General features: G+C 37.6%; 5 protein-coding genes and 1 pseudogene across 7 annotated transcripts; 2 read left to right on the top strand and 4 right to left on the bottom strand.

The window, feature by feature from the left end:
• Nucleotides 1-771: 771 nt before the first annotated feature.
• On the bottom strand, nt 772-4,838 carry LOC142537077 (vesicle transport v-SNARE 13-like). Of its 3 annotated transcripts, none has more exons than XM_075642625.1 (6): nt 4,622-4,838; nt 3,155-3,313; nt 2,358-2,416; nt 2,083-2,271; nt 1,502-1,672; nt 772-1,218 (listed from the first exon to the last, which is right to left on the bottom strand). In XM_075642625.1, the coding sequence occupies exons 2-6, from the start codon at nt 3,246-3,248 to the stop codon at nt 1,066-1,068; spliced, it is 666 nt and encodes a 221-aa protein (XP_075498740.1). In that variant the 5' UTR covers nt 3,249-3,313; nt 4,622-4,838; the 3' UTR covers nt 772-1,065. The 3 variants fall into 3 exon arrangements, with proteins under 3 accessions (XP_075498740.1, XP_075498741.1, XP_075498743.1); XM_075642626.1 differs by lacking the exon at nt 4,622-4,838 and adding an exon at nt 4,287-4,301; XM_075642628.1 differs by lacking the exon at nt 4,622-4,838 and adding an exon at nt 3,356-3,382 and having other exon boundaries at nt 3,155-3,306.
• A 658-nt stretch (nt 4,839-5,496) lies between these two features.
• Nucleotides 5,497-10,619, top strand: LOC142537076 (uncharacterized; annotated as a pseudogene).
• Nucleotides 10,620-11,185: 566 nt separating this feature from the next.
• LOC142537073 (cyclin-dependent kinase C-2 C-like) lies at nt 11,186-14,825 on the bottom strand. Its single transcript, XM_075642623.1, has 9 exons — nt 14,042-14,825; nt 13,628-13,912; nt 13,230-13,547; nt 12,873-13,100; nt 12,655-12,752; nt 12,403-12,502; nt 11,876-12,319; nt 11,674-11,797; nt 11,186-11,585 (listed from the first exon to the last, which is right to left on the bottom strand). Exons 1-9 carry the CDS (start codon nt 14,468-14,470, stop codon nt 11,578-11,580), a joined length of 2,034 nt encoding a protein of 677 aa, XP_075498738.1. The 5' UTR covers nt 14,471-14,825; the 3' UTR covers nt 11,186-11,577.
• Nucleotides 14,826-14,949: 124 nt separating this feature from the next.
• Nucleotides 14,950-18,287, bottom strand: LOC142537074 (putative WRKY transcription factor 3). The gene is made up of 4 exons (XM_075642624.1): nt 17,557-18,287; nt 16,443-17,107; nt 16,201-16,359; nt 14,950-15,509 (listed from the first exon to the last, which is right to left on the bottom strand). Exons 1-4 carry the CDS (start codon nt 18,010-18,012, stop codon nt 15,224-15,226), a joined length of 1,566 nt encoding a protein of 521 aa, XP_075498739.1. The 5' UTR covers nt 18,013-18,287; the 3' UTR covers nt 14,950-15,223.
• Nucleotides 18,288-19,445: 1,158 nt separating this feature from the next.
• On the bottom strand, nt 19,446-20,798 carry LOC142537072 (early nodulin-like protein 17). Its single transcript, XM_075642622.1, has 2 exons — nt 20,580-20,798; nt 19,446-19,973 (listed from the first exon to the last, which is right to left on the bottom strand). Exons 1-2 carry the CDS (start codon nt 20,743-20,745, stop codon nt 19,636-19,638), a joined length of 504 nt encoding a protein of 167 aa, XP_075498737.1. The 5' UTR covers nt 20,746-20,798; the 3' UTR covers nt 19,446-19,635.
• A 1,776-nt stretch (nt 20,799-22,574) lies between these two features.
• On the top strand, nt 22,575-23,941 carry LOC142537071 (uncharacterized). Its single transcript, XM_075642621.1, has 2 exons — nt 22,575-22,776; nt 22,883-23,941. The coding sequence occupies exons 1-2, from the start codon at nt 22,629-22,631 to the stop codon at nt 23,632-23,634; spliced, it is 900 nt and encodes a 299-aa protein (XP_075498736.1). The 5' UTR covers nt 22,575-22,628; the 3' UTR covers nt 23,635-23,941.
• Nucleotides 23,942-24,198: the final 257 nt, after the last annotated feature.

Below are 24,198 nucleotides of genomic sequence, written 5' to 3'. Positions count from 1 at the left end.
TAAAACGTATTCAAGAAAGCAAAATCGTGATGTCAAAAACTGGAGCATCAAAACTTGATCTTCAATCAACACTTGCACGCGTGTTGTCTGCAGATGTCTCCAACAATCACGACAACACATGCAACAACACTCTTCAAAACAGCAGCGTCCTTGTGAATTGTATTTCTCCGAAAGATCACGACGTGCAAAAGTGTAACAGTAAGTAGCAACGAAAACTTCCAAGCGAAGAGTCAAACGCCACGAGAGCGATAAATCGAAGAAGCGTCCACTTTCCTTGGCTTATTTCTCCTACTTATAATTCTCCTCGTCTCAAAAGGAAATCTACAAGATATGAAAATCAAGAGTTTTATAGAATCAACCTCTTTTTAAATCAGTAATATTATATCATAAGGAAATTTAAATTTAAGAAAAAGATTATTTCAATGAATAAATTATATATTGAAATTCAAGATTATTTTCCCTTTCATGATATATAGACAGACGAACGCGCGCATACACATAAAGACGTATAATGAATTGGCGGCCACATCAGCTTCTTTTATTCTCTTTCAGGGATTGCATTGCCATCGAAAGCAGAATTTAAGTTAGAAGATTAATATGCAATACAGCAAAAGTGTTCCTTCAGTTCTCGAAATGCACGGTCCATGCGGTTCAAGGAAATAAATTCAAGAGAAAATTGAATATAAATATTTTATAACTGTATGATCCATAAATTATAAATAAATTATGAGTATCCACGTACAATGCATGTGTCTATTACGAATATAGATATTAAAAATGGCAACACTAATTTTTTTTTGTCAAAACAAATCTTAAAAGAGGCAACATATCTTACAAAAGTGCTAATTCAGCCCCAAGTTTGAATTTACAACGCAATACAAATTACAGTTCGTTGAATAGTTTCATGGTAGTATCACACCAAAAATACAAACAAATTCATCGACAGCAAAAAGCAACACATCATGCAAACGCATTCAAACTCTCGAGTAGTTGAATTATGGCAAGATAAACTAAAAGAAACTGGCATATATACTCCGTGACTCCAAGAAAAATATGTGGTCTGGGTCACTTGGAAAGTTTGAAATACAAAACCACGGCAATAGCAATAACTAGCACTGTGATTACAGAACCAATAATCCACTTGTTTCGGTCCATCCTCCTAGATATGTTGGTCATAATGTTCTTGCTCCTGCTTATATTGTCATCCACGCCATACATCTGAATGAGAAAAGGTCAATGTTACTTATATCCATTCAACACTTAAAAGCCCCATACCTTCAGCGTCACTAGCAGGGAATTAGATATTTCAGGCAGATGCAACTTAGATATTTCAGGCAGATGCAACTATGTGCAGAAAATGGAATGGGGATTTCAGGCCTTGTTCAAGTGAGATGAGTACAAGAGCAAATCAAATAGGAACCCAGGCACAATAAATTACTATCCTACTGAACAATTACGGCAAAAAACTGCATCTTAACATTAGCAAATGAAAAAGTAATACTGTATCATTAGCATGTAAGAGAGCCTGCCGCTGTCCATGTAAATCTTGAAGAAGAGATACACCAAGCTCTTCTGTCTCCAACATGACCCTTCTACTGTCTTGGATCCTGTTGCTGGAATTGTCCAGTTTTTCAGTTGACATCATCAGTCTTCCCCTTTGATTTGCTGAAGCCTGTGATAATCAACATGAGAGTATGCACATCTCCATATAGCAAAACAAAAGAGTAGCGCTTGATCCTATTATGATTTATTACAAATTTAAGAATTTCTTTTTCAAAGGAATTTCGAGTTCTATTTACATAATTAAGTGAAGAGTGAAGTGTTGTTTGGGCCAAATTCGTCCACAAAGTCAAAGTAGAGACGTATACGAAATCATCAAACAGAGAGCCACAGCAGGAAAAAAAATACAATTTATCGGTCATCTAAAGAAACTGAGACACATCCATGACCAAGGTGGGTAAGCACTTTTTCTTCGAAAATTCAGTTTGACAATTTATGTGTTTGTCGAGGAGGAGGGGAACTCTGAAAGGTCAAAATGAACAGAAGAACTGGGTAATGGAATGCTTATAGGCATAAACATACCGTCAATGTATCAGCCATCCCTGCCTCCAGCAGCTCATCTCGAGCAGCCTGGTTCAGGTTCGTTGAAGCAATTCGTTTTACTTCACTTTTCAAATTGTTCAAATCAGATTTAAATTCTCTTAGCTTTGCAAGAAGAACTGCCTTCACATTTGGTTGCAAACCACGGGCCTCAAGATCCATCTTACGGATCTGAAACATTGTCAATCCAGTCTCAGGAAAAAATTGCAAGAAAAACTAAAGGAAGCAAATAGTTTAGATAACGGGTTAAGGAGTACCAAAGAATCGGCCTCATCCAGTCCTTTTTTTATTTCCAAAATTTTTTGCTTCCTTTGTTCTGCAAATGTATAATATTCTGATAACAGCTATCCCAGGGAGACTCACAAGAGCATAAATAAAATTCTCAAATACTGTAAAAACAACAGAAAACAGAAGCATATACGGAGGAGAAAAAAAATCATCTACTGCTATACCATTCAGCTTATGTATCAGTACTTTAAGAATCATATGGTAAAAACATCACTTGAAGCAAGCATCCACAAACATGTTGATGTGATGAACATCATAGAGATGAAGAAGTTACTACACCGCCCATCAGAAAGTAAACACACATAAAATGGTGTGTCATTTGATATGATACACAAATAGTTATCGCATAAAACAAGTAGAGACAAGGCTTCCTTTGCTGGAAATGAAGAGTATGCATAGAAGTCAAACTAAAAATACCAGAGTTTCTAAACAAAGAATCTGTCCCGGCCTAAAAGACCATCCTATCCAAAAGAACGTCTCTTTGCATCGTATTCTAACAATGGGCAATAATTTATAAACGTCGAGAACTGATCCTACATGCTCCAGCCCAAGTTACAGGAAAAAGAAATCAAGTTACAATTCCTCTAAAATAGTAGGCTAGAAATAGAACCGCAATCATCATCGTGTATCACGAATCACAGCTCATCGCATAATATTTCCGCAACAAACAACATACAAAAAGCAATAACCAAATCTAAACGGGCACCAAATAAAGCAAACACTAACTCATCGTTTAATAATGGGTAAATTTAGGGCTCAAGCTGACCTCCATCAAGAACGGCGGTCGACGAGCACTTCCTCGACAAATTAGCAGATATCTCGCAGTATTGGCGCTCGTAACCATCGAAAACCTGGCTCATCGTTTAATGAAATCAGAACTCCAATCGGATGTTTGAGTGAAAGTCAAGGATCTTGCACCTGAGACCTAACCAAACAAATCTTAGATGGAGAAGATTAGAAGAAGAACCTGGAGATTCGGGGAAAGTTCGGGATAAAATAGAAATTTCTTGGAACTTCGTTGTCTGATACGACAGCGTTTTCGTGTAGTTACTTCCACAACATTTCATAAACATGCGTGCGGGTTGACTATAACGCTGCGTTTGTTACGGTTGATTAGGTGAATTTATTTTTTTTAACCCACTTAATCACATGTTTAGTAGGGGTGATTATTTAACGAAGTCTATCTCTCCTATAAATGATTAGGTTATATTAGGTGTGATAAAATAATCACTCCTCATCCCTATGATTATTTATCCAACTCTTAATCCATCGTATTTTTCTAATTTTACCATTCTCCTAAATCCAAACCCACCACCACTTCTCTACACCGACCGCCGACCGACCACTGCCGACGCCGCCCACCGCCACCGATCGTCGGCCGATCACAGGCCGATGATCGCCGGACCGCCGCCGCCGCTTCCGGCCAGCCACCGTCGACCGCCGCCACAAAACTTGAAGGACAATTTTCTCAATTCATCAAAAGATTATTATTTATCTCATTCTTAAAAATCATATCAAACATAATATTATTTTATCCTTATTTACTTCAATCATTCTTTTTATCATTTCTCTCTTGATCATTTCATTATTTAATTATCTCAACCAAACGCAGCCTAATAGTTATAATTAATAATTATCTAAATAGACGAGATTTTGAGTTAAATTAATATTAGATAAATATTATGATGTTACTCTTTATTATTAATAAATATATATATATATATATATATATATATATATATATTATACACCCAAAAGTGTAAAGAATAAGCGACCAAACCAAAAATAATATTTTATTCATTCGTACACTTTGGTGTGAGTGTTGGAAATAACAGCACTTTGGCAAACAGGACGACTGTGGAGACCACAATACGTGATTGAACAAGATGAGTACGTACTCCTCAGTAATTCGTTGGTTGAAGACATTTCCCCTTCCCCTGGAAAGCTATGAAATTGCTTCATCTGTGGGGGTTGTGCACCATTCTTCAAATGAGGATGTACTCATAAATCAGGCTACTTTAATAATTTTGTTATTTATTTCTAAATTCAAAATTTCCAAAAATATTTTAATGCTAATCTGATCTTGCTGGCTCAATCAATGTAAACCGACCGATAGTGTACCAGTAAATGACAAAGAACCGAGAAAAGTGGCAAGACGCTAAACTTAGCAAACTACGTCACACACGGACGACCCTTTTAGAGACAGAAAATCTATGAAATAAGAAAATCATACTGAAGAAAGACTCGATTTTTATCCAAGAAGAGACACAGAGGAGAAGGTTTTGAATTGGAAATCGTGATTGCCCACATCTCCTTCTCCCCCGTAAGCTCTTTTTCAGGTCTGATTCTTAGACCTGGAATTGAATTTACAGCTTCTAATTTGTTTGGGTGGTAGCGCATGGAATTTTGTTCCTATTCTTTCTTATCTGGAATTGAATTGTGAATTAACTTGAAATTTTCCAATTTATTCTACCACGGATGCTTTTCATATTTTGTAAGGTATTTCTATTTTTATGTCTTCTTGAAAGCGACAACGATATTTGTTGTGTTTATGTGTATTGCATTGAACTGAGGCATATCCACACTTTCGCTTCTTGTGAACATTTTATTTCTCCCATTAATCTTGTATTGTTTTTGGATGATTATCCAGCTGAGTGGCCAATAGGGAAGATAAAATTCATAATTTATTTATTTATGATAACACGATGGTAAATTGACATCCACTATTGAATCGTGGTCTGGCTCTGCTTGGCCGCTTGTATGGATGATCAACTTGTTTTCTATCATACCATATCTGATTAATTCGACTCGACCTTTGAAAGTGATATTCCAAAATCATGTTCTCAAATCTGATTGCTGTTTTCTCCTTGTTGCAGTTTATGAACATACTTTGAAACAGGCAATTTAAATGGTTGTATGAGATCATGATGCCTTTTTATTCAGTTTAGTGTTACGCAATCTGCTGGTGACATTAAATTTTGTTCGATTTGGTTTGCCCCAGATATTTCTGTTCTTTGTTACTAATAGATGGGATATCGAGTTACTGATTTGAAATATCTTTCTGTAATCAAATCTATTTTCTTGATTGCATTAATGGTTTCTCTGAAGGTCTGAAGGGGAGTGGAGTGTACAATTTGGTAGGATTCATTACTTTCTGAAATGATTAGCAAAGGAGACCCCACCAGAGAAAGCTATGATATGCATATTCTGATCCAGAAAGGCAAAGGAATATGAATTTACATTTGCTGGCAGTTGTACAAAGAAAGTGAGAAAGGGCCAGGCAGGGATAATTGAAAAAGGTTTGAAATTTTGTGTCTGTGTTTATAAAAATGCTACTTCCGTTCCTCTGACTAAAATGAACTCGATTTTTGGGTTTGCAGCTGCTTAGGACGCATAGACTTAATTATTAGAGATACGAGGCTGATATACGGTTATGGGCAGTTGTCTCCTCACAAGCTATAACAAGTGCACCGTTGAAAACTGTTAAAGTAAGAAGGAAACGCCGTGGACGCTGCAAAAGGCATCGTTTGAATTCAGCTACAGATGGAAACGTAAAAAGAAAAAGCAATGCTGGTGCTAGAGTTTCAGATTTTTCTGTTAGTGAGTTTGTGCACACAACTACGACCTGCAGAAGATCTGAGGTCTCAAACTCCACATTCCACCTCACTCAGTTTCAGTGGCACCATAGCCAAATTGATGCTGATGGTATGCATGTCTTCCAATCTTCTTAAACTCAGGTTTTCGGTTAAGTTGACCGAGTCGAATGTTTGGAGCATAATTTCTCTCGTCTTACAAGCTGTGATGGCGTAAATTAACTGTAATCTTTCCCACATCCTCATCTTGATTGTACCGAGTAGTCTGTAGGAATTTTGATTGAACTTTCAGACTTCATTAACTGCAGAATCCTGAAAATTTGAAATAATGGAAGATTTATGCTTTTATAGGTTTTTGTCAGGATGATAAGTGGTTTGACACACTCAGCTTACTAGAGTCTGACTCGGATGACGACTTTAGCAGTGTACATGGAGGTAAACAACATCAAACTATTTTCTCTGTTAAGAAAAAGGATGATTTAGCAAGCTTTCCTTGAGCTGCTGGCATGAACAACCAATCTTATGTTTGTTACTAAATTTGATAGAATAACACCTTATTTGTTAACTCCAAGCTGTTTTCTCTTCTGTAGATATTTTTCCTGGTGTCTCCAATGGACAAGTGCTTGAATGTAAAACTTCATCGTGTTTTGTGGACAGTAACCGCACCTCCACAGAGTACCATGAAAGATTCCTAAAAATAGAATTGAGCAAAGAGGGAATGAAGGAGCCAAATGAGTATACCCTTGTAAATATCTATGGAAAAAAACTTCTTGGTTTATTGAAGAGTGACGAGTCTGGTATGAAAAGGAAGAAAAATTTAGATCATGCCCATACAAGTTTCAAGGTTGTGAAAGATGAGGAGAACGAGTACGAAGAGAAATGTACTGATAGCTTGTTGAAGTCAGTCTTGCCTCGGTTAGCTCATTCTGTAAGTTTTAACGACATGATCCACCTCAACTCGAGCTCCGGTGGAAAGAAATCAGCTGTTATTAGGCTCTCTGTTACGAGAACATCTGTTGATGGAGAAGACACTAATGACTTTTGTAAGTATATTTTGACTGGGTTTGTTGAAGTTTAAATTATTGATTAAGAATATCTTTGAAGCGGGACGTTAGAATTTCAAATCTACTGATGCAATTATTTCCTCCTCGACTTCCTATGAGTTCTGCTTTTGGAAGTAGTTTCTAACAGTGTCAATAACAAAAAAGAATCCTGTTTCTTTACAATGTAATCTTATTCGACTGTCGTGATTTTTTGTTGATCTAGGTGCATCAACAAAGTACTTGTATCGTCCAAGAGTGGCACTTATGATTCCATGTTGTAAAGAAGAAAAGCCAACTTCTGGAAGTTGGTCTGAGATTGAGCCTTCAACTTTTAAGCTACGTGGAGAAAACTACTTCAAGTATGTTGTTATGAACATGAAAGAATTTCGGGCAGCGGCATTGTCCCTTCCTTAACAATTTATTATTTGCAGGGATAAGAAGAAATTCAATGCACCCAATATGAGTTCATACACTCCAATTGGTGTTGATTTGTTTACATCCTCGAGAAAGATAAACCACATTGCACAGCACCTTGATCTTCCTTCCATAAAAGCAGACGCGAAACTGCCTCCACTTCTAATTGTCAACATTCAGGTGATTTTGCTCAATATTCTAACGTCTTAGGTTTTCATGGCGCTGGAGATGTGCCTCGAGGCAACAATTTATGAAAACAAAAATGTTGTAATCTGACATGGGCTTGGGTCGTTTCTAATTCGTGGCAGCTGCCCACCTATCCGGTGCCAATGTTTCTTGGTGATGCCAATGGGGAGGGCTTGAGCCTTGTTCTGTATTTTAAACTTTCCGAGAGTTTTGAGAAAGACATCTCCACAGTTTCAAGACATGATCAAGGTAAATATGCTATGAGTTTTAAGTTTCAGCAGTAGCCCACCCCAACCCCACTCTCTGTACATGTGCTTATTCAAGTGTGTACTCATGCAAAATATACATGCTCTATTGGTGATTGTAGGATCGAGCATTTTCAGCCGTACAATTTGTTTATCGGAAGTTTTTTATTCTTTTCACTGCAGAGATTAGTGGATGATGATATGGAAAAGGTTAGAGGATTTGCGAAAGAGTCGACAGTCCCATTCAGAGAAAGGCTAAAACTTATGGTTGGTGTGGTAAATCCAAAAGATCTCGTCTCGTGTTCGACTGAAAGAAAATTTCTGCATGCCTATAATGAGAAGCCTGTTCTTTCTCGCCCTCAACATGACTTTTATCAGGTGGAACATCTTCTCCCTGCCTTCCATGTAAAAATCGAGAAAATCTGTACCGCAACTCTACATTGACAATATCTGCTTTCATTTTGGTACTTCTCTGATATGTAGGGACCCAACTACTTCGAGATTGATCTTGATGTTCATCGCTTCAGCTACATAGCAAGAAAGGGACTTGATGCATTCCGTGAGCGATTAAGAAATGGAATACTCGATTTCGGACTAACAATTCAGGTTCACTACGTTTCCCCAACTGTGTGTGGAAAATGAGTTCAACTTACTAACTGGAATTAAGTCTTTCATTTTTTGAACAAACAGGCACAGAAGCCCGAAGAATTACCAGAAAACGTTCTTTGCTGTGTGAGATTGAATAAGATTGATTTCATTAACCATGGTCAAATACCCACAATTTTGAGGCTGGATGATGACTGATAATAAGCTCCACGCTCGCATAATGAAATTGTAAGGACCGTGTATCGTATTATCGTAAATCCTATGTTGATTATCGATAATTTATCAAATTGTCATGTGATTATGTATATGAGGTATTTCATGACAATGGAAAATGAGAAAATAAGTGTTAATAATGAAATATCGTACTAGATATTGATTAATTAACAGAATTGTAGTTGTAAGAACTCGAGTGGAGAAGTTGGACGCCAATATAATACAAAACCCAATAATTTGGACAGAACGTGTGGCGCCCGAGCGGTAGAAAATGACCGCCCGAGCGCCAATATAGAATAAGAACGTGCTTGGACAGAACATTCCGCGCCCGAGCGGTAGTTTGTGACCGCCCGAGCGCGATGTAAGTAAACTCGGGGACAGAATGTCTCGCGCTCGTGCGCGAGAATTCTACCGCCCGAGCGCGAGTGCGGTGGAGATAAGAATGAGTCTTTTGATTCATTTCTTATTCATTCTTTTTCAGCAAACTTCGAGGGAAAGAAAGGAAAATCGATTTCTTTCGTCCGAATCGACTTCGAAATGTTGTCCAAACGCGAAACAAATTATAGATTCGGAATCTTCGCGTCGAGAGCTTCCTTTTGAGGTAAATTTCTTCTAGTTTCAGCAGCTCTAAATATGAAAGTGCTGAAATAGCATATATTTGAAGTCGCGATTCCTATATGAGGTAGAATAACCAACAAGAAACTAAGTTTTGATGTCGGAATTGAATTATGTTATGAACTGGATTTGATATGAATTTTCAAAGTTTCAAAAGATATTTGGAACTTATATTATTGATTTTGGATCATGTTATTGATTGAAATGAATATATTATTGATGTAGATAGATTATTATACTGATATCTTCAAGCTACATCAACTGGAACGAAGAATTGAGGTATGTTGCGACCAGGTAACATACGACAGGTATCTGTATTATATGATATATGTTGGATTGGTTTGATTGATTGGAATGAGAATACATGTTTATATGCCTTATTTGTTGAGTTTATGTGGCATACATGACATTGTGATTTGAATATCGATGTATAAAATAAATGTTTTGTTAACACACATCGTTTGATGCATACATCGATACATGACATGCACGTTGAGCTATGATCCTTGGATACCCTGATATGCTTTGATTGGATTCTGGGGTTTGTGAACACAATGCTATGTTTGGTATTATATGACCCTTAAAACATAGACATTTGTGGCCCCGACGATTGATTAAGATTAGGGATTTGATGGCGCTTTGTCGACGCTATCATACGAGTATCCCTGATTGAGGTTGGTGTGCCAGCTCGAGCATTGATTTGATAGTGATTCTTTTGATTCTGACATGTGCTCAGTGGATGGATATTTGACCTGATACCTCCACGACATAGATGCATTGCATACCATATATCATTGTTTAGATACTTGTGGTTTATATGATGGTTGTTCCATACGGAGCTTTGCTCACCCCCAAGGGAGGCTGTTGCTGTCTTTGTGTGTGGACAATGGCAGGTACTCCAGGATATCAGGAGGCCGGAGAGGGTACTTCTAGAGGGAGTCACAGTTTGGGCTGAGGTTTTATGTTTTGTTCCCAGTATATGTATATGTATATGTATATATATATATATATTATATGTGGGCGAGTTTTATGATATGAGATAAAATACTATTTTTAGTATTCAAATTATAGAAGAAATATTTTGGGCTCATTGTAAAGAAAATTTAAACTCGTTTTCCGCTGAAATAAATTAATTAACCCTAATCAGATTGTGTCCTAATAACGATTAGGAGCTAAGGGCCCCACAAAAATGGTCGGATATACTATGTTTCTGAGTCTAAATCGTCATCTTCTGGGAATGTAAATATTTCTTTGATTCTTGAATTCAGCGTATGTAATAAGCATAATGACATATATGATATGAAATACTTTATTTATTAGTTTTGGGTTTTGAGAAGCTTTTAGTTATAAACATAGCCGATATATTTTATTTCTTATAGTTTTGGTTTTTGTGAAGCTTTTATTTGTAAAGATATATAGCCATCAATCTGGTGACAAACTGAACTCGCACGTAACACTGTTCGAAAAACACTCGAGTCCTGTTTTTTAGGTTCAAGCAAAACGGACTTTGTTAGTAAGAAAGGTAAATCATATTCATGTTTACAATAAAAAAATAATATTTTTATGGATAACTTAAATAAAAAATTTATCTCACAAAATTGATCTATAAGACAGTCTTAAAAGATTTTTTGTGTTTTATTTAATGTGGACTTATTAAAAATTAACAAGATGGTATTTTTTGTCGCAGTTTCATCAAAACAATAAATCTGTGCAATGAGTAAGTGGACTCGGAAATTCTTAAGATGGTACGCTATTACAATATCTGGTATAAAATATTCAACCCAATCCTCTAAAATCTCTAAAATGAAAGTTCCATTTTGTTGGTTACTCGTTTACTCAAATACACGAGTACAAAACAAGCAATAGATGTAAATCTTCAAATATGACATGTAATAATTTTCTAAAAAATGTGATTTACAATTGACTGGAAAATGAATAACACGTTTCGGCAAAAAGAACCAAAATGTAATACAGACAACATCTGCAACATCATAGAGAATATGGCAACTGGAGGAAAATCTAAAATTTGAAAGACAACTAAAAAATGCTGATCAAAGTGACGGCTGAAGTATTATCCCTCTGTTGAATGATATTTGGGATTTGCTTCACTCAAAACTTCTTCATACTACGCCAGTAATTTGTTGCTGAGAACCTTTCTTTTCTTAGCACCTCAAGATTTTGAGTGGCTTGTCTTATGAACGGTTAAGCAAACAAAATCGAATTGCAGCGGTACTTTTTGAATCAGCATTCTTGAGCAAACTGATAAGGTTTGCATCACGAATCTGCAGAAAATAAGGTAGATTCGTCAAGGGTACTTTCTTTTATTTTGAGATCGATATCAAGTATTGGGTTGATTTTTTATTTTTTTACCTTCATAAAAGCGAGATCTATGAAGAACTTGAGCATGTCTACCATACTGCCTTGAAGCTGTTTCTTGAGATTGATACAGTAATGGTCCTGAGAAACTACCCTTCTTCTTCTTATGGCCATAATCCTATTCAAATTCAGAGAATGAAATCATTTGTTTATGTCTCTCTTGATGCTGATGAAATGATAAATCTAATCATCTCACCAATGGCAATCCCTTCGACTCGTAAATATTAGTTGGATCGAAATAATCAGATCCACTAAAATGCATCGGTTCTCCGAGAATGGCATTCATCGCGGCCTCATCACCTTGGATCCTGCCTGAAAATTTGTCTTTTTTTTGCCGATCTGAGTTCACAGTATCATGAACATGCAACACACTTGATGGTTCCGAAGGCCCAACTTTTTTACTTCTTGAATTGGGAAAATCATGTAATCTTGTAATTACGGCCCCCCGTTTTCGCCGTTTAACCCATTCAAAACCGTTCGTAGATGTTATATGTCCGGGGACTGAATTGATGTTGGATCCTTGTGATTCTTGAGTCATTTGTGAAGCCTCCGATATAGTGTCGTAGGACTTATTGGATGCCATTTGGGACACGTTTCTACCTTTTTTTCTCTGAGCCGTATGGACGTTGGCCTCCACTCCCTACAAGAAAAAATGCGGCAAAATTAATGGGCTCGTTTATCAACAGCTCACGCACACGAAAAAGACAGAGAGAGGAAGATGACCTCGGTTGGAACAGCTTCGTAGAAATCATGCGAAGTTTTATGGACTCTCCTAAGATTTCTTGAACCAGATTGTGCCAGTGCTGGGACACCATCCTTCTTCCTGGTAAAATGGCGGTTTATTTATCGAAGCTTTGAAATTGATGAACAGAAGCAACTCTATTTAAAGATTATTGTTAATTTCTAGTCAAATTTTATGATGGAAAAGAAAAAAGGATATCACTGATTCTGAAAAGAACAAATTGTGTAATTCACCATTTTGATTCTTGTCGAAATCTGGCATCAATCTCTTTGTTCGGTGGGTACCTAGGCAAGCTCGATGGATCACATGCACGTGGTTTTGTATAGAAATACTGAAAGAAGAAACAAGATTCAGCCATAAATGATCCTATCAGATTCCTAAAGCTGAGGTTCCAAAAGATTTGAATCCCCCATAACAGAAAAACCGAACTGATAATTCTGACGAAACTTACTTCATGATTTAGAGCAGAAGTAGTAGTTCCACGCTCGTCGGGTTCAACAGAAAGTAAGGTTTCTATAAGGCTAACTGCATTTCTAGGAAACTCTTTGCATCTTTCTCGAAGAGTGCTTTCATAGGGAATCTGGGGCTTAAACATTGCAGCAAGAGGAAGTTTGCACCTTTTCCAGTAATCTTCCGTTGGAGAACCACATAGTTTGAAGATTTTATGTAACTGTTCAACCTGCAAAAGCATGAAAAAAATTGATTAAAAACACCAGTTTCTTGAATCAAATCTTGAACACGTAAACAGAAAATTGCACTTTCTTGATGTACAAGTGAATGTCCCATCAATTAGAACGATCCCACTAACCTCCGTTCTTCCTTTAAGAATAGCCCTTCCACTAAAAAGTTCAGCAAAAACACAACCTATACTCCATAAATCCACTGATTCCCCATAATTTGTTGACCCCAAAAGGAGTTCAGGAGGACGATACCATAATGTCACCACCCGACTAGTCAAAGGTTGCTCGTTTTCGGGTTTAACAAAATTTGCTAGACCAAAATCTGCAATCTTCAAGATTCCTTCGTTGTTTATCAAGATATTGGATGACTTGATATCTCGATGCATTATACCTCGTGAGTGGCAATGCTTGACTCCATTCAATAGCTGTCTCATGTAACATTTGATCTAAAAAACTCAAATAAAAAAAAACGTGTGATTTTCTGAAAATGCACAAGAAACCAAAGTTGCTTGAGTCCTGAACGAACCTGTGAATCAGTGAACTTGATGTCAGGACAGGATAACAGCCCGGAAAGGTCGTGCTCCATATACTCGAAGACAAGGTACAAACTATAGGATAATCTGGAAGTAATTATACCCTCCAGTTTCATGACATTTGGATGATGAAGCTTGCGCAAAATCAAGATTTCGCGTGCCATGAATCTTACGCTGTCAGGTTGAAAATTGTCGAAACGCACCTTCTTCAGAGCAACCATCTTCCCAGTTTCCAAGTTCCGTGCTTGGTAAACATGGCTGTAAGTTCCTTGTCCAATCTATATATGTACAATCGTGTGCATTGTAAGTTTACTAATCTAAAAATGTGAACTTTACCAATCAATTACTTAACAGTTAATATTGCACCCCCTTGCCTCAAGTTTTGGGTCGGTCCCTGTAAATTTTACCTTTTCAAATCTTTCAAAAGAGTCCGATCTCAAGGGCAGCCAGCCCTCAATGGCTTCACCAGCTACAGCGGAGAGCCAAGGTGGCCACCCAGCCAGCTGTTCTCCTTCCGCCCACCTCCCAAATTTAATGCTAAAAGGAGTCCTTTTACAAGAGGTCTCGCTCTTTAACGGTTGCAAACGCCCTGAATAATCAATAAAAAAATGCTGATTCGTCACATTATCTTTGCTTTCGCCCTCCACAAGATCATCCTTATCGGGCTCCTCCTTTATCTTCTCCAACGGCCCGAATACCGACTGGGAATGCAACGGAGCAGAGGCAGAAAGACGTCCGCACCTACGGCGTCGTACCGCATTTGCTGAGGATGAAAATGAAGCATCAAATGCAGGTGATTCGTCAGATCTTGCCTTCTTTGAGCTGACACAACCCATGACCCAAGAATACCCATCAAAATATTTCAACACCACAAGATTTCTGGGTGGACCCAGATGAGCATATGGGGCAAATGTTGGAGGGGTGGAATAAAAGAAACACCCCTACAACAGCTTCATTGCAATTGGTTTTGACAAAAGAAAAAGAAAATAATCTGCCGCCAAAGAGAAACTATAAAATAATGGGGAAAGGCCGAAAGGGAAAGAGCGGAAAAGGTAAAGTCAAAGATTTTCATGCATTCCTTGTTTATGTCATCTTGTGTATTTTTGTTGCGAGATATGCGGGGTGGACATTTGCAGTTCGTGGGTCCGATAATCATGTTATTTGCTTCAGATTCTTGATGTTTGTAAAATAATGCGCACAAGAAACGTAACGTGGCCATTTGAGAAAGTAGAGGTAAAGTGTGACCATGAAACTTGATTATTGTTTCACAATATTCAGTGTACGGTGCATATTTATCATGCATCACAAACTAGCAGGGGCACAATTTTCGCATGCATAAAAGATTACCTTTTCTGTTGCCCACATAAATTTCACTTATATCACAAACTCATAAATGGTGCACGTGACTTGCATCTTTCAGTCGACCGAACCAGATACATCATTACAGATTACAAATACTTATTCTTGACACCTTGCATGTCCTAGTAGAATACCTAAACAGGAGTGCAAAATCTTTTAGCATACAAAGGACTTTACAGATCCAACATAATATTACAAATGCAAGTAGTAATCATATCAGGATTTAGAGATCAAGCGGCAGCAATTTGTTCTTCTTTGAGCTGTAGAGTCATCGGGATTTGGTCTATAGTCCCAAAATCTATTTTTTTATTTGCTGTAGGATTCTCAGCAACCATTTTTTGCGCCTGAAACTGGTGAGAACTTGTATTGCCCGAGCCATGGCTGCTATATTTTCCTGCTGGGATATCGTGATTATGTTTACCCTCATACGTAGTAATAACACATTTGGGGTCTGCTGAGGCTCTCTCGACATGTTTCCTAACATCACAACCAGAATATGTACACCTATAGTAACTCCTGCAGAAAGGTTTTACATGATTCAATTATAACCTTAAAAGAAGGTTGGGTGATGTAAAATTTATGGGTTCTTGACTTTAAAAAGTCAAGTTCTACTTCAAATGTCTACAGAAATTGATGCTTGAATCCAATAAATTAATACCAAACCTTTGAAATTGAATTCGAAGGCCAATTTGGAAAGCAGTGTCAAGCTGCTGAAGTTATACTATTTTATTAGGTGTTTATGATAGAAATTATTTATCTAGAATGAACATATAGGAGCAACGAGATTATCGATCAAAACTTGTTTATGACATGTGCTAAATCAAGATCATGTCCTCTAGGACGCATATTTATGGGTTGAGAGGAGGCTCAAGAGGAAGCTTAGGTGACTGTTTTACAAATTTAATGAGGAGAAACCTGTATTTTGTAGAGAAGTGCACTTACGGAGCAAATGTTAACCCAACATCCTGAGAAACCTAAAATCCTAGCGACAAAACAAAATCCCGACTTGAAATTTCTCTATGAAGGAAACACGATATCATTATCCAATGTCCCTTATATTTGTCGGAAGATTCAGCATAAAGAAATGCTGAGATCAGAAGTAAACAATTAAATACACTTGTCGCCAACTAGTGAAGTTGAAGAAGATTTAGTTCAAGAAACACAACATGACAACAATATTCACTTCTATATTGATCAACAGACCAACCTTGGATGAGGATTCCCCTTAACTACTTTCTGTCCATATTTTCTCCATTTGAACCCATCATCCAAAAGATCAACTTCACTTCTGGTCTGAACGACAATTTTTGAATCCGTAACAGTTTGTTGTGATGAAGCTGGCATTGATGATCCAATATCCACATTCCTGCATTTCAAGGGAAGAGTATGTAATACGAGAAAAATGAATTTTAAGGAAGTGAGACAAGAGAAACAAAACTACCATTTTACCTTCTTTTGGCAATTGGTTCGTCATCATCCCCATCTACAGCTACTGCAGCATATTTCGTTTCCACATTCTGACCAGTGACAGGAAGATGTTCAAATGACTGTGGAGTGGTTGCTGGATAACTTACAGCCTCGGAAAAAACGGGCTTCACTTGTGAGTTTATTGATCTATCTAAACCAGAACTATCCATTCCATGTTTATTGGGATTGGGATGAGGTGGATCGTGGTTGTGCTGTCCTTTATACGTAACCTCAGATACATGACCATCACCCCCTCTTTCAACCTTTTTCTTGACAGGACAGTTTGGATGTGTGCATTTGTAGTAGCTCCGAGGACATTCACTGGCCTTCACATGCTTCTGACCGTATTTTCTCCAGTTATAACCATCACTGGCCGGTTTATCACCAGCAACTGAAGCAGCTCTTTTATCAGATAGGGAAACATCAGATGTCTCAACCTTTGAACTCTCTGGTATTGTTGGTAAAGCAGTGGTCTGTTGTGCTGAAGATTCTTTTGGTGCAGAAGCAGAATGGTGCTCCAATGCTTCTGTGATAGCGGTAGATGACGAACGATTAAATTCTTCTTGCATCTGCATGAAAGATTGGGATAGTGCCGCCTGAGCTGTCACGTGAGCTAGAGCCTGTTGGTGCGACATTCCAAATGGGCTCTGCGCAAAAGATTTAAGAAAATCCATCAAATTCAAATTCTGAATCACTTAAATAATGCTCGAGCTTAGTTTTAACCAAAGAATTTCACACTGGACAAATGATAAGTAAAATGGTTGGAATAGTCAATTTTGAATTTTTCTATACCAGAAAACAGAGCTTCCACATATGCAGACTCGCACATACGGGCCAAACAAAATTGAAGCGAAGGTGAAATCTAAGATTTCTAACCTTAGTGAAACCGAACCGAATTGCGTTATTTGCCGTTTCAAATTCAAGGTGTCAATTCCTTTACAATTATCTTATGAAACGAATCCTTAAACTCAGACACACTTATTCAAGTTTGAACGGTAATTTCAAGAAATCCAAAGCAAATTCGACCATCCAACAAATAAGAATCTAGAGCAAATGACCAACATAATACACATTTTACTCAGGATCGGTAGCTTACGTTTAGCGGGGACAAGAACCCAGGTGAATTAAGCAATCCAGGACTCAATCCCGGAGGAAACATGAAAAGTGGGCTCAAACTCTGCGGCTCCGACGATAGAGACTGCGGCTGTGCCACCGCCAGATTCATGGGCCTATTCCGCTTATACCCACCACCGGACTCACTATTTTTCTCATCATTAGCAAAACTCCCCTCTCTCAGTTCTTTCCCCGAATCTTGACCCAATAGAAACCCCGGCTTCCCCACGACCGGCGAAGCCATGGCTCCTGCTAAAAGCTGAGAGAAAGAAAACGGACCCTGGTCCCCTAGGTAGCTCGACACCAACGTCATCGGACCCGGGCTGAATCCGAGACCTGACCAGTTTATATAGAGGGCATCCATGGAGCCACGTGGGGGCACCGAGATCGTCGGCTTGGATTTAGAAACCGGCACCACCTCTTCAACAGTCTCACCCATTTGTTGATCGGGTTCTGGGAAAATAAAAAAAATGGATAAAATCCCAACAAAATATGATTTTTAAGATTTAGTTGCAGCAACAAAAAGTAGGTTGCTTTTCCTTCTTGTTCTTCTTCTCCTTCTCACTTACTCAACCACCACATTCATATTAATATATATAGCAAGTTGTGTGGGCATTAACTGCTGGGTGGTGGGGTCAGTTTAGTTATCCATCATCTCTGCAAATTGAACCCTCTTTTTCCTCACTCTGTCCTAATCGCCTTTTAGGTCTTAAAATCGTACATTTGAAATCTCTTTAGAAATTTTCCACGCCTGTTAGAATCGGAAGCAGCTGCAAAAGGGTGTGCTTAAATCTTTGTTTTTTTTTATTTTATATTTTTGAACGAAGGTATTTACATGTAATTTCCCGAGTTAGGTTGAAATGAAAGTCCACAAATTTCCGTGCTAAAAGAACCAAAACTGTATGGTAGTGAATGGTCCAAATGGAATAGTCCACTAATCATCAAAGCCCGCATCTGAATGGGCCCTTCTTTTATTGAATTAACCTCCACGTGAAAAGTTGGTATTCATTCAACCAAACTTTGTGTGTCTTACTCCAGTTCTTAATTGCAATTAAAAACATGGATTTGTTATTATCTGTTCAGTTCTTAATTGCAATTGAAAACATGGATTTGTTATTATCTGATCTCCACAAAAGAATAATCTGTGTTTTAACATACCTGACACGCCTGCAAACAATAACCAACCAGGTAAATCTCTTCTTTTTTTTTTTTTTTTTTTGTGATGATCCAATATGATTGTGAAATTTCTAGATTTTATAAACGAATGAATGTACATACAAAACATATTTGGCATTGATGATAGCCAATTTGAAGTGTCCACGTGCATGCCAGGTGAGGCAAAAAGAAAGAATATACATGATGTGGTTGGTATTCATGTGAGCTGTACAAAAGTCCTACCACACGTTGAAGATTGGACAGTCGCACTGCAAAATATAAAAACATCCAGTTTTAAAATTTAAAGTACATTTACTGTTTATCATCCACCCAACTCCTATCCTATCCATTTTGTGTTATTGTAGCATCAAGTATCAACAAATTAACTTTATTGAATTTATGTTTGCTACCTTACTTAGTATGCTGACCGATAATATTACAGTTTTGGTTTTTTATATTAACATCAGAAATTTTTGAATTGTAACTTTGACAAATAATAACACAACAAATATACCATAATTAAATCTTCATTGTTTATCAATTCAGAACAGAAAGTAACACACCAAGAGATCAAATTGATTTGAACATATAGATATATACAGCCCGGCACGGAGTAATTTGCGTACATCCAATAAAAAGCAAGTCGGATATATATTTGTGCTTTTTCACATGAATTTCAACCGATAGAGCAGAGGATAAATCCAAGAAACACAAGCATTTCACATCATTCAAGCACTTTTACTCCCCAAAATCAGGGAAAGCTTCCATTAGACTAATGGAACAAAAGATTTTCATTTCAATCTTGCAATGTAATGTTCAACTCAATCCAAGATTTAAAAAAGAAAAAGAAAAGAAAGAAAGAAAGAAACCCAATCAAACACAAACTAAATATTTTCTAACAACACACCTAGAAGATCATGACAATCGAATCCCACGCAACAGCAACTGCGAAAAGAACTGGCACCAGAATCTCTCGTAAAGTAGAGAACAGACTGTTAGATCCGGCCTTCTGAGGTGAAGATGATGGTGGAGGCGGTGGATTTTCGACATTGATTGCTATCTTCATGCCTGAGAAGCAGAATCCTTTACCACTGATGAAATAGTATTTTCTCGTCACATTCAGCGGAACCACATCCCTTCCAGCACCAGTAGTAAAATTGTGAAGGAAATGGTCGGAATTGCAGCTTTCATAGTCAGTTTGGTTCACTTCTAGAACGTTCATCTGGTTCCTATCGTACACAAAAACTGAGAAAAAGTGGCCAAAGTTACTTGCTGTGTGTGATTCATTAGCAGTTTCCTATCCATACACTCAAAAGAAAGGTGCTTGTATAGCAAGTTCTTAATGATCAATTGCAGAAACATAAATTGCCAAGTAAAATACAAAAAACTAATAACATTTGCATACATACATTTATAAAAAGCATGGATATACTTTAAATCTGGTCAACAAATTCAAACATTTAGGCCCAAATATTTGGAAAATACAAATTTAGATTTCACCTTTGAGTTCCACCCATCCTTCTCATCCCTCGTCCAATTCCTGGACCCGATGAAATGATGTGAAAAGCCAACAAAATCTCTTTTTACGGTTCAAAAAAAATTCAAGAAGCAGTGTACACTCGAGCAATTCACACATAAAAGTGAGACGCAGCAGCAATAATCACTTTAAAACCAAAACAACGAAGCCTAGATATTGAAGACGCTTCTCAGACCACTTTCATTTTTCCATATAACGTAAAGTTTTTCCAAGTTCAAATATTTCATCCAAATCTCCAAGAAAAATTGTGAAGGTGAGAAAAGCCCTAAAAAAGCAGTAGATCTGAAAATCGAGAAAAAGGGAAGAGAGCATACACAGCCAATCCCCATTGTAGAAATGCTTGCCTTCAGCCCATACAGTATAGTTAACATTTGGACTCCAACCCACGTTCCCACCAACCATGAAACGCACAGCCGCCACCTCCGGCAGCATCACCGCCGCACAAATCAATCCCAGCACCACCGCAATTAACCGGCCCATCTTCCGCGCCCACTCTTCTACAATCAACACAAAATCTCTGAAAAGAAAACAGATATATGTAGCCGTAGTAAAAGGAAAGTAAATATTGACGTGTGGGGTAGAGTCCCTGATGGGCGTGAATTTATTACTTTATTATTATTTGTAAATCCAAGGTAGTTTTTTTTTTTTGTAAATTATGGCGTTAATTAATCAAAAAGGTTGTTAACTCTGATTTATAAGACATGTGACTCATTTTGCTTTTTGAGCGAAGTTTTCCAAGTTAGGTTGGCGTTTGATTCTACTCCTACATATAAAATTCAAGCTGCGCTGTTGATTAAAAAAAATTTATGACATGAGAATTCGTAAACGTTGTTTTTTTTGGATAAATCCTCAAATTAATACAATAATTTCTGATAAATTATACTGAACAAGTCTAACTTATCCGAAAAAATGTTGATAAATGGAACCACTTTTAATCATTAGACAATCTTTGCTTACCTATTATGCCAAATAGTTAACATTACATCTATATAAATTAATATGAGTTGAATTTAAAATCGAATAACAATGATTATTTGAGATTCCCCGCTTCCAATCATCGTGCAAGAGCATTCAAGGAAAAAAGGTATACTTAAAAAAATCAACTAATCAAGTGTGTTTTTTAGGGGAAAAAAATCTACTTCATTTTAACTAATATGGGTAATTTAATGTAAAATTCAATTTTAAATATATTAAAATTTGTACAAGTACAATTATGTTGATATGATTTCATAAAATATGGTTTTGAAATTTGATTTTATTAAACAATCAATTACTAATTTGAATTTATTTGATGATTATTATTATTGTAATTTGGTTTATTATTGTAAATACTGCTTTGATCCTATGTTGATCTGATTGATGGACCAGATTGATCATATACATGTTTCGGAATGACACTATTTTTGAACTCATAAGGTTATTTTTACAAACATTATTATAAGATTACATATATAGCTTCAAGTGGGAGATTGTTGGATCTATTTTATTTATATGAGCTTATATGTGAGTAATTATGCGTTGTAAGTTGTCTATTAAATTAACTCCAAAATTAAAATGATCGATTAAAGGTTTGATTATTGAACTTTAATGTATCTAATAGGTTTTGAGATTTTAATATGTAGAGATATGAGTGTAATTTCTGTTTTTATGATAAATTAAAAATAGAAATATAAGAAAATAATGATAGACATTATCTATATGTAGGTCATGGTCTCCAGATCACGCACAATCACGTTAACTATCATCTCCCCTGTCGGGATTTTCGCCAGCACCTAAGACCACACACCAGCAGCCATTTCATCTTCTCCATTTAAACGTAAATTTCTTAAAAGCATTTACAAGAGTTTCAGACAGCAATTAAGAATCCGTCGCATCGGATGAAGTTCTTTTTGAATAACATGAACAGTTCAGATTTATCAATTTGCTACGAATCTTTCATGCATCTTATTAAAATCTGCATATTTATTAATCTCCAATGTGGCTTTTATGGGCCAAAAATTTGAGAGCACTGCTGTTCATTTCAACATAACAGGCCCATTCTGAAGAAGGAAGCCAAACATCCCAAACGAAGTAACCTCAACTCAACCCGACAAAGTATTAAAATATCATATCTAAGATTTCGTTTTCCAAACTACAAAGTTAAGTTAGTGTACAAAAAATGAAATTGTGGTGCGTAGAGTTCCACGCTGAAGCAGCTTACTTGGACAGGATGGGATATGATGCGAGCATTTTGTGGTCTGTATTCAACGTCATGTCACACGTAAAAAAGCGCAATATACATTCTCTTATCCATATCGCTATATTTTATATTATTTTTATGCATTTTATACTGCACTTTTCTGTGGGAAGCTGGGTGTGTCACCATGGAAGCTTGCTTTTTCTCCTCCAATTCCTTCACAAAAACAACTGAAGTTCTTCCTTCAATAAGGGTTAGGATCCCCACTTACAAAAGGAAAAGGCTGAATCAGTATCAGTCTAAAACACTCACGGCTCCTAATTTATCTGTATCATGTACGTGTTTCTATTCTAATGGGTATTGTTTTCTTGAAGGTTTTCGTATTATTGAATTTATCGCCCTCTAAACTGGTGTTGTTCACACGTTGCCAATCACAATCAGGTTCAACAGCAGCATCGCCTCAAGATGAAGAAAATCCTTTTGTCAGCTCCGACTGGCGCGCTTTCCGAGCAAGACTCGTCGCCAACGAATCACAGTCCATACGGCCTGAACATCAATCCGCCAATCAAACAGCTCCCGCCAGCCCGCCTCCGCCAATCCCATTTGGATCCAAATGGGCACACACGATCCCCGAACCGGAAAAGGGCTGCCTGCTTATCGCGACTGAGAAGCTAGACGGTGTGCACATCTTCGAAAGAACCGTGATCCTCCTCCTGTCCACCGGCCCCATCGGCCCGACCGGCCTCATCCTCAACCGGCCGTCACTCATGTCCATCAAAGAAATGAAGTCATCTTCGTTCGACGTTTCGGGAACCTTTTCGGACAGGCCATTGTTCTTCGGAGGTCCATTGGAAGAAGGGCTGTTTCTGGTGAGTCCCGAGGAAGAAGGGAAGACGGAGATTGTGGAGAAGAGTGGTGTCTTTGAGGAGGTGATGAAAGGACTGTACTACGGGACTAAGGAAAGCGTGGGATGTGCGGTTGAAATGGTCAAAAGGGATATGGTGAAAGTCGGGGAGTTCAGGTTCTTCGATGGATACTGCGGGTGGGATAAGGAGCAGCTGAGGGATGAGATTAGGGCCGGGTATTGGACTGTGGCTGCTTGTAGTTGTGGTGTTGTTGGGCTTACCAGTGTCGGAAGCATTGGGCTTTGGGAGGAGATTATTGGGCTCATGGGCCGAAGAAAAGTGTCCTGATCCACGACGTTTTTGGGCCAGGGCCGGATGGGATATTGACGTATTGTTGTTAATATGAATCTCGAGTCTAATCTAGGATTGTTGTTCATGCCACAAACTGTCCTTGTTCATGTATGTCGAGTGGATAAAAAGTCGGTATACTGAATGAGATTACTACCCTGTGGATAATCTATTAAGCCTCTAATTGATGCATCGGGTGAAAACATATGACTATGATGTTTTATTGCTGATTTTGATTGTTCATTTGGTTTAAAATAAAATATAAGCCTTCATTATTTATCTCTGCAATGGTATGATTTTATTCTAAGATGCTGATTTTCTTTCAGATTGTGCGACATTGCGCACAAAAAATATGAACTCCGTCTCTCGTGGGATTCCCAAATCATTTGAAAAATCCTACATTACAATTTCCACTCAAGAAAAGTTCATTCTATCTATTTTTCTAGCTTAACCCCGAAAGTCGAAGCTCTGTTTGACTGGCCAGCACCGCAAAATTTTCAACTTATTTGGACGACTGTTTAGTGCCCAATTCGTTAAAGAAGCAGCAAGCTTGCATGATCGTAC

Source organism: Primulina tabacum, chromosome 2 (genome assembly GCF_025594145.1).
Source record: "Primulina tabacum isolate GXHZ01 chromosome 2, ASM2559414v2, whole genome shotgun sequence".
Taxonomy (NCBI): domain Eukaryota; kingdom Viridiplantae; phylum Streptophyta; class Magnoliopsida; order Lamiales; family Gesneriaceae; genus Primulina; species Primulina tabacum.
The sequence above is the reverse complement of the archived record's forward strand: the minus strand, read 5'-3'. Positions and strand labels throughout refer to the sequence as shown.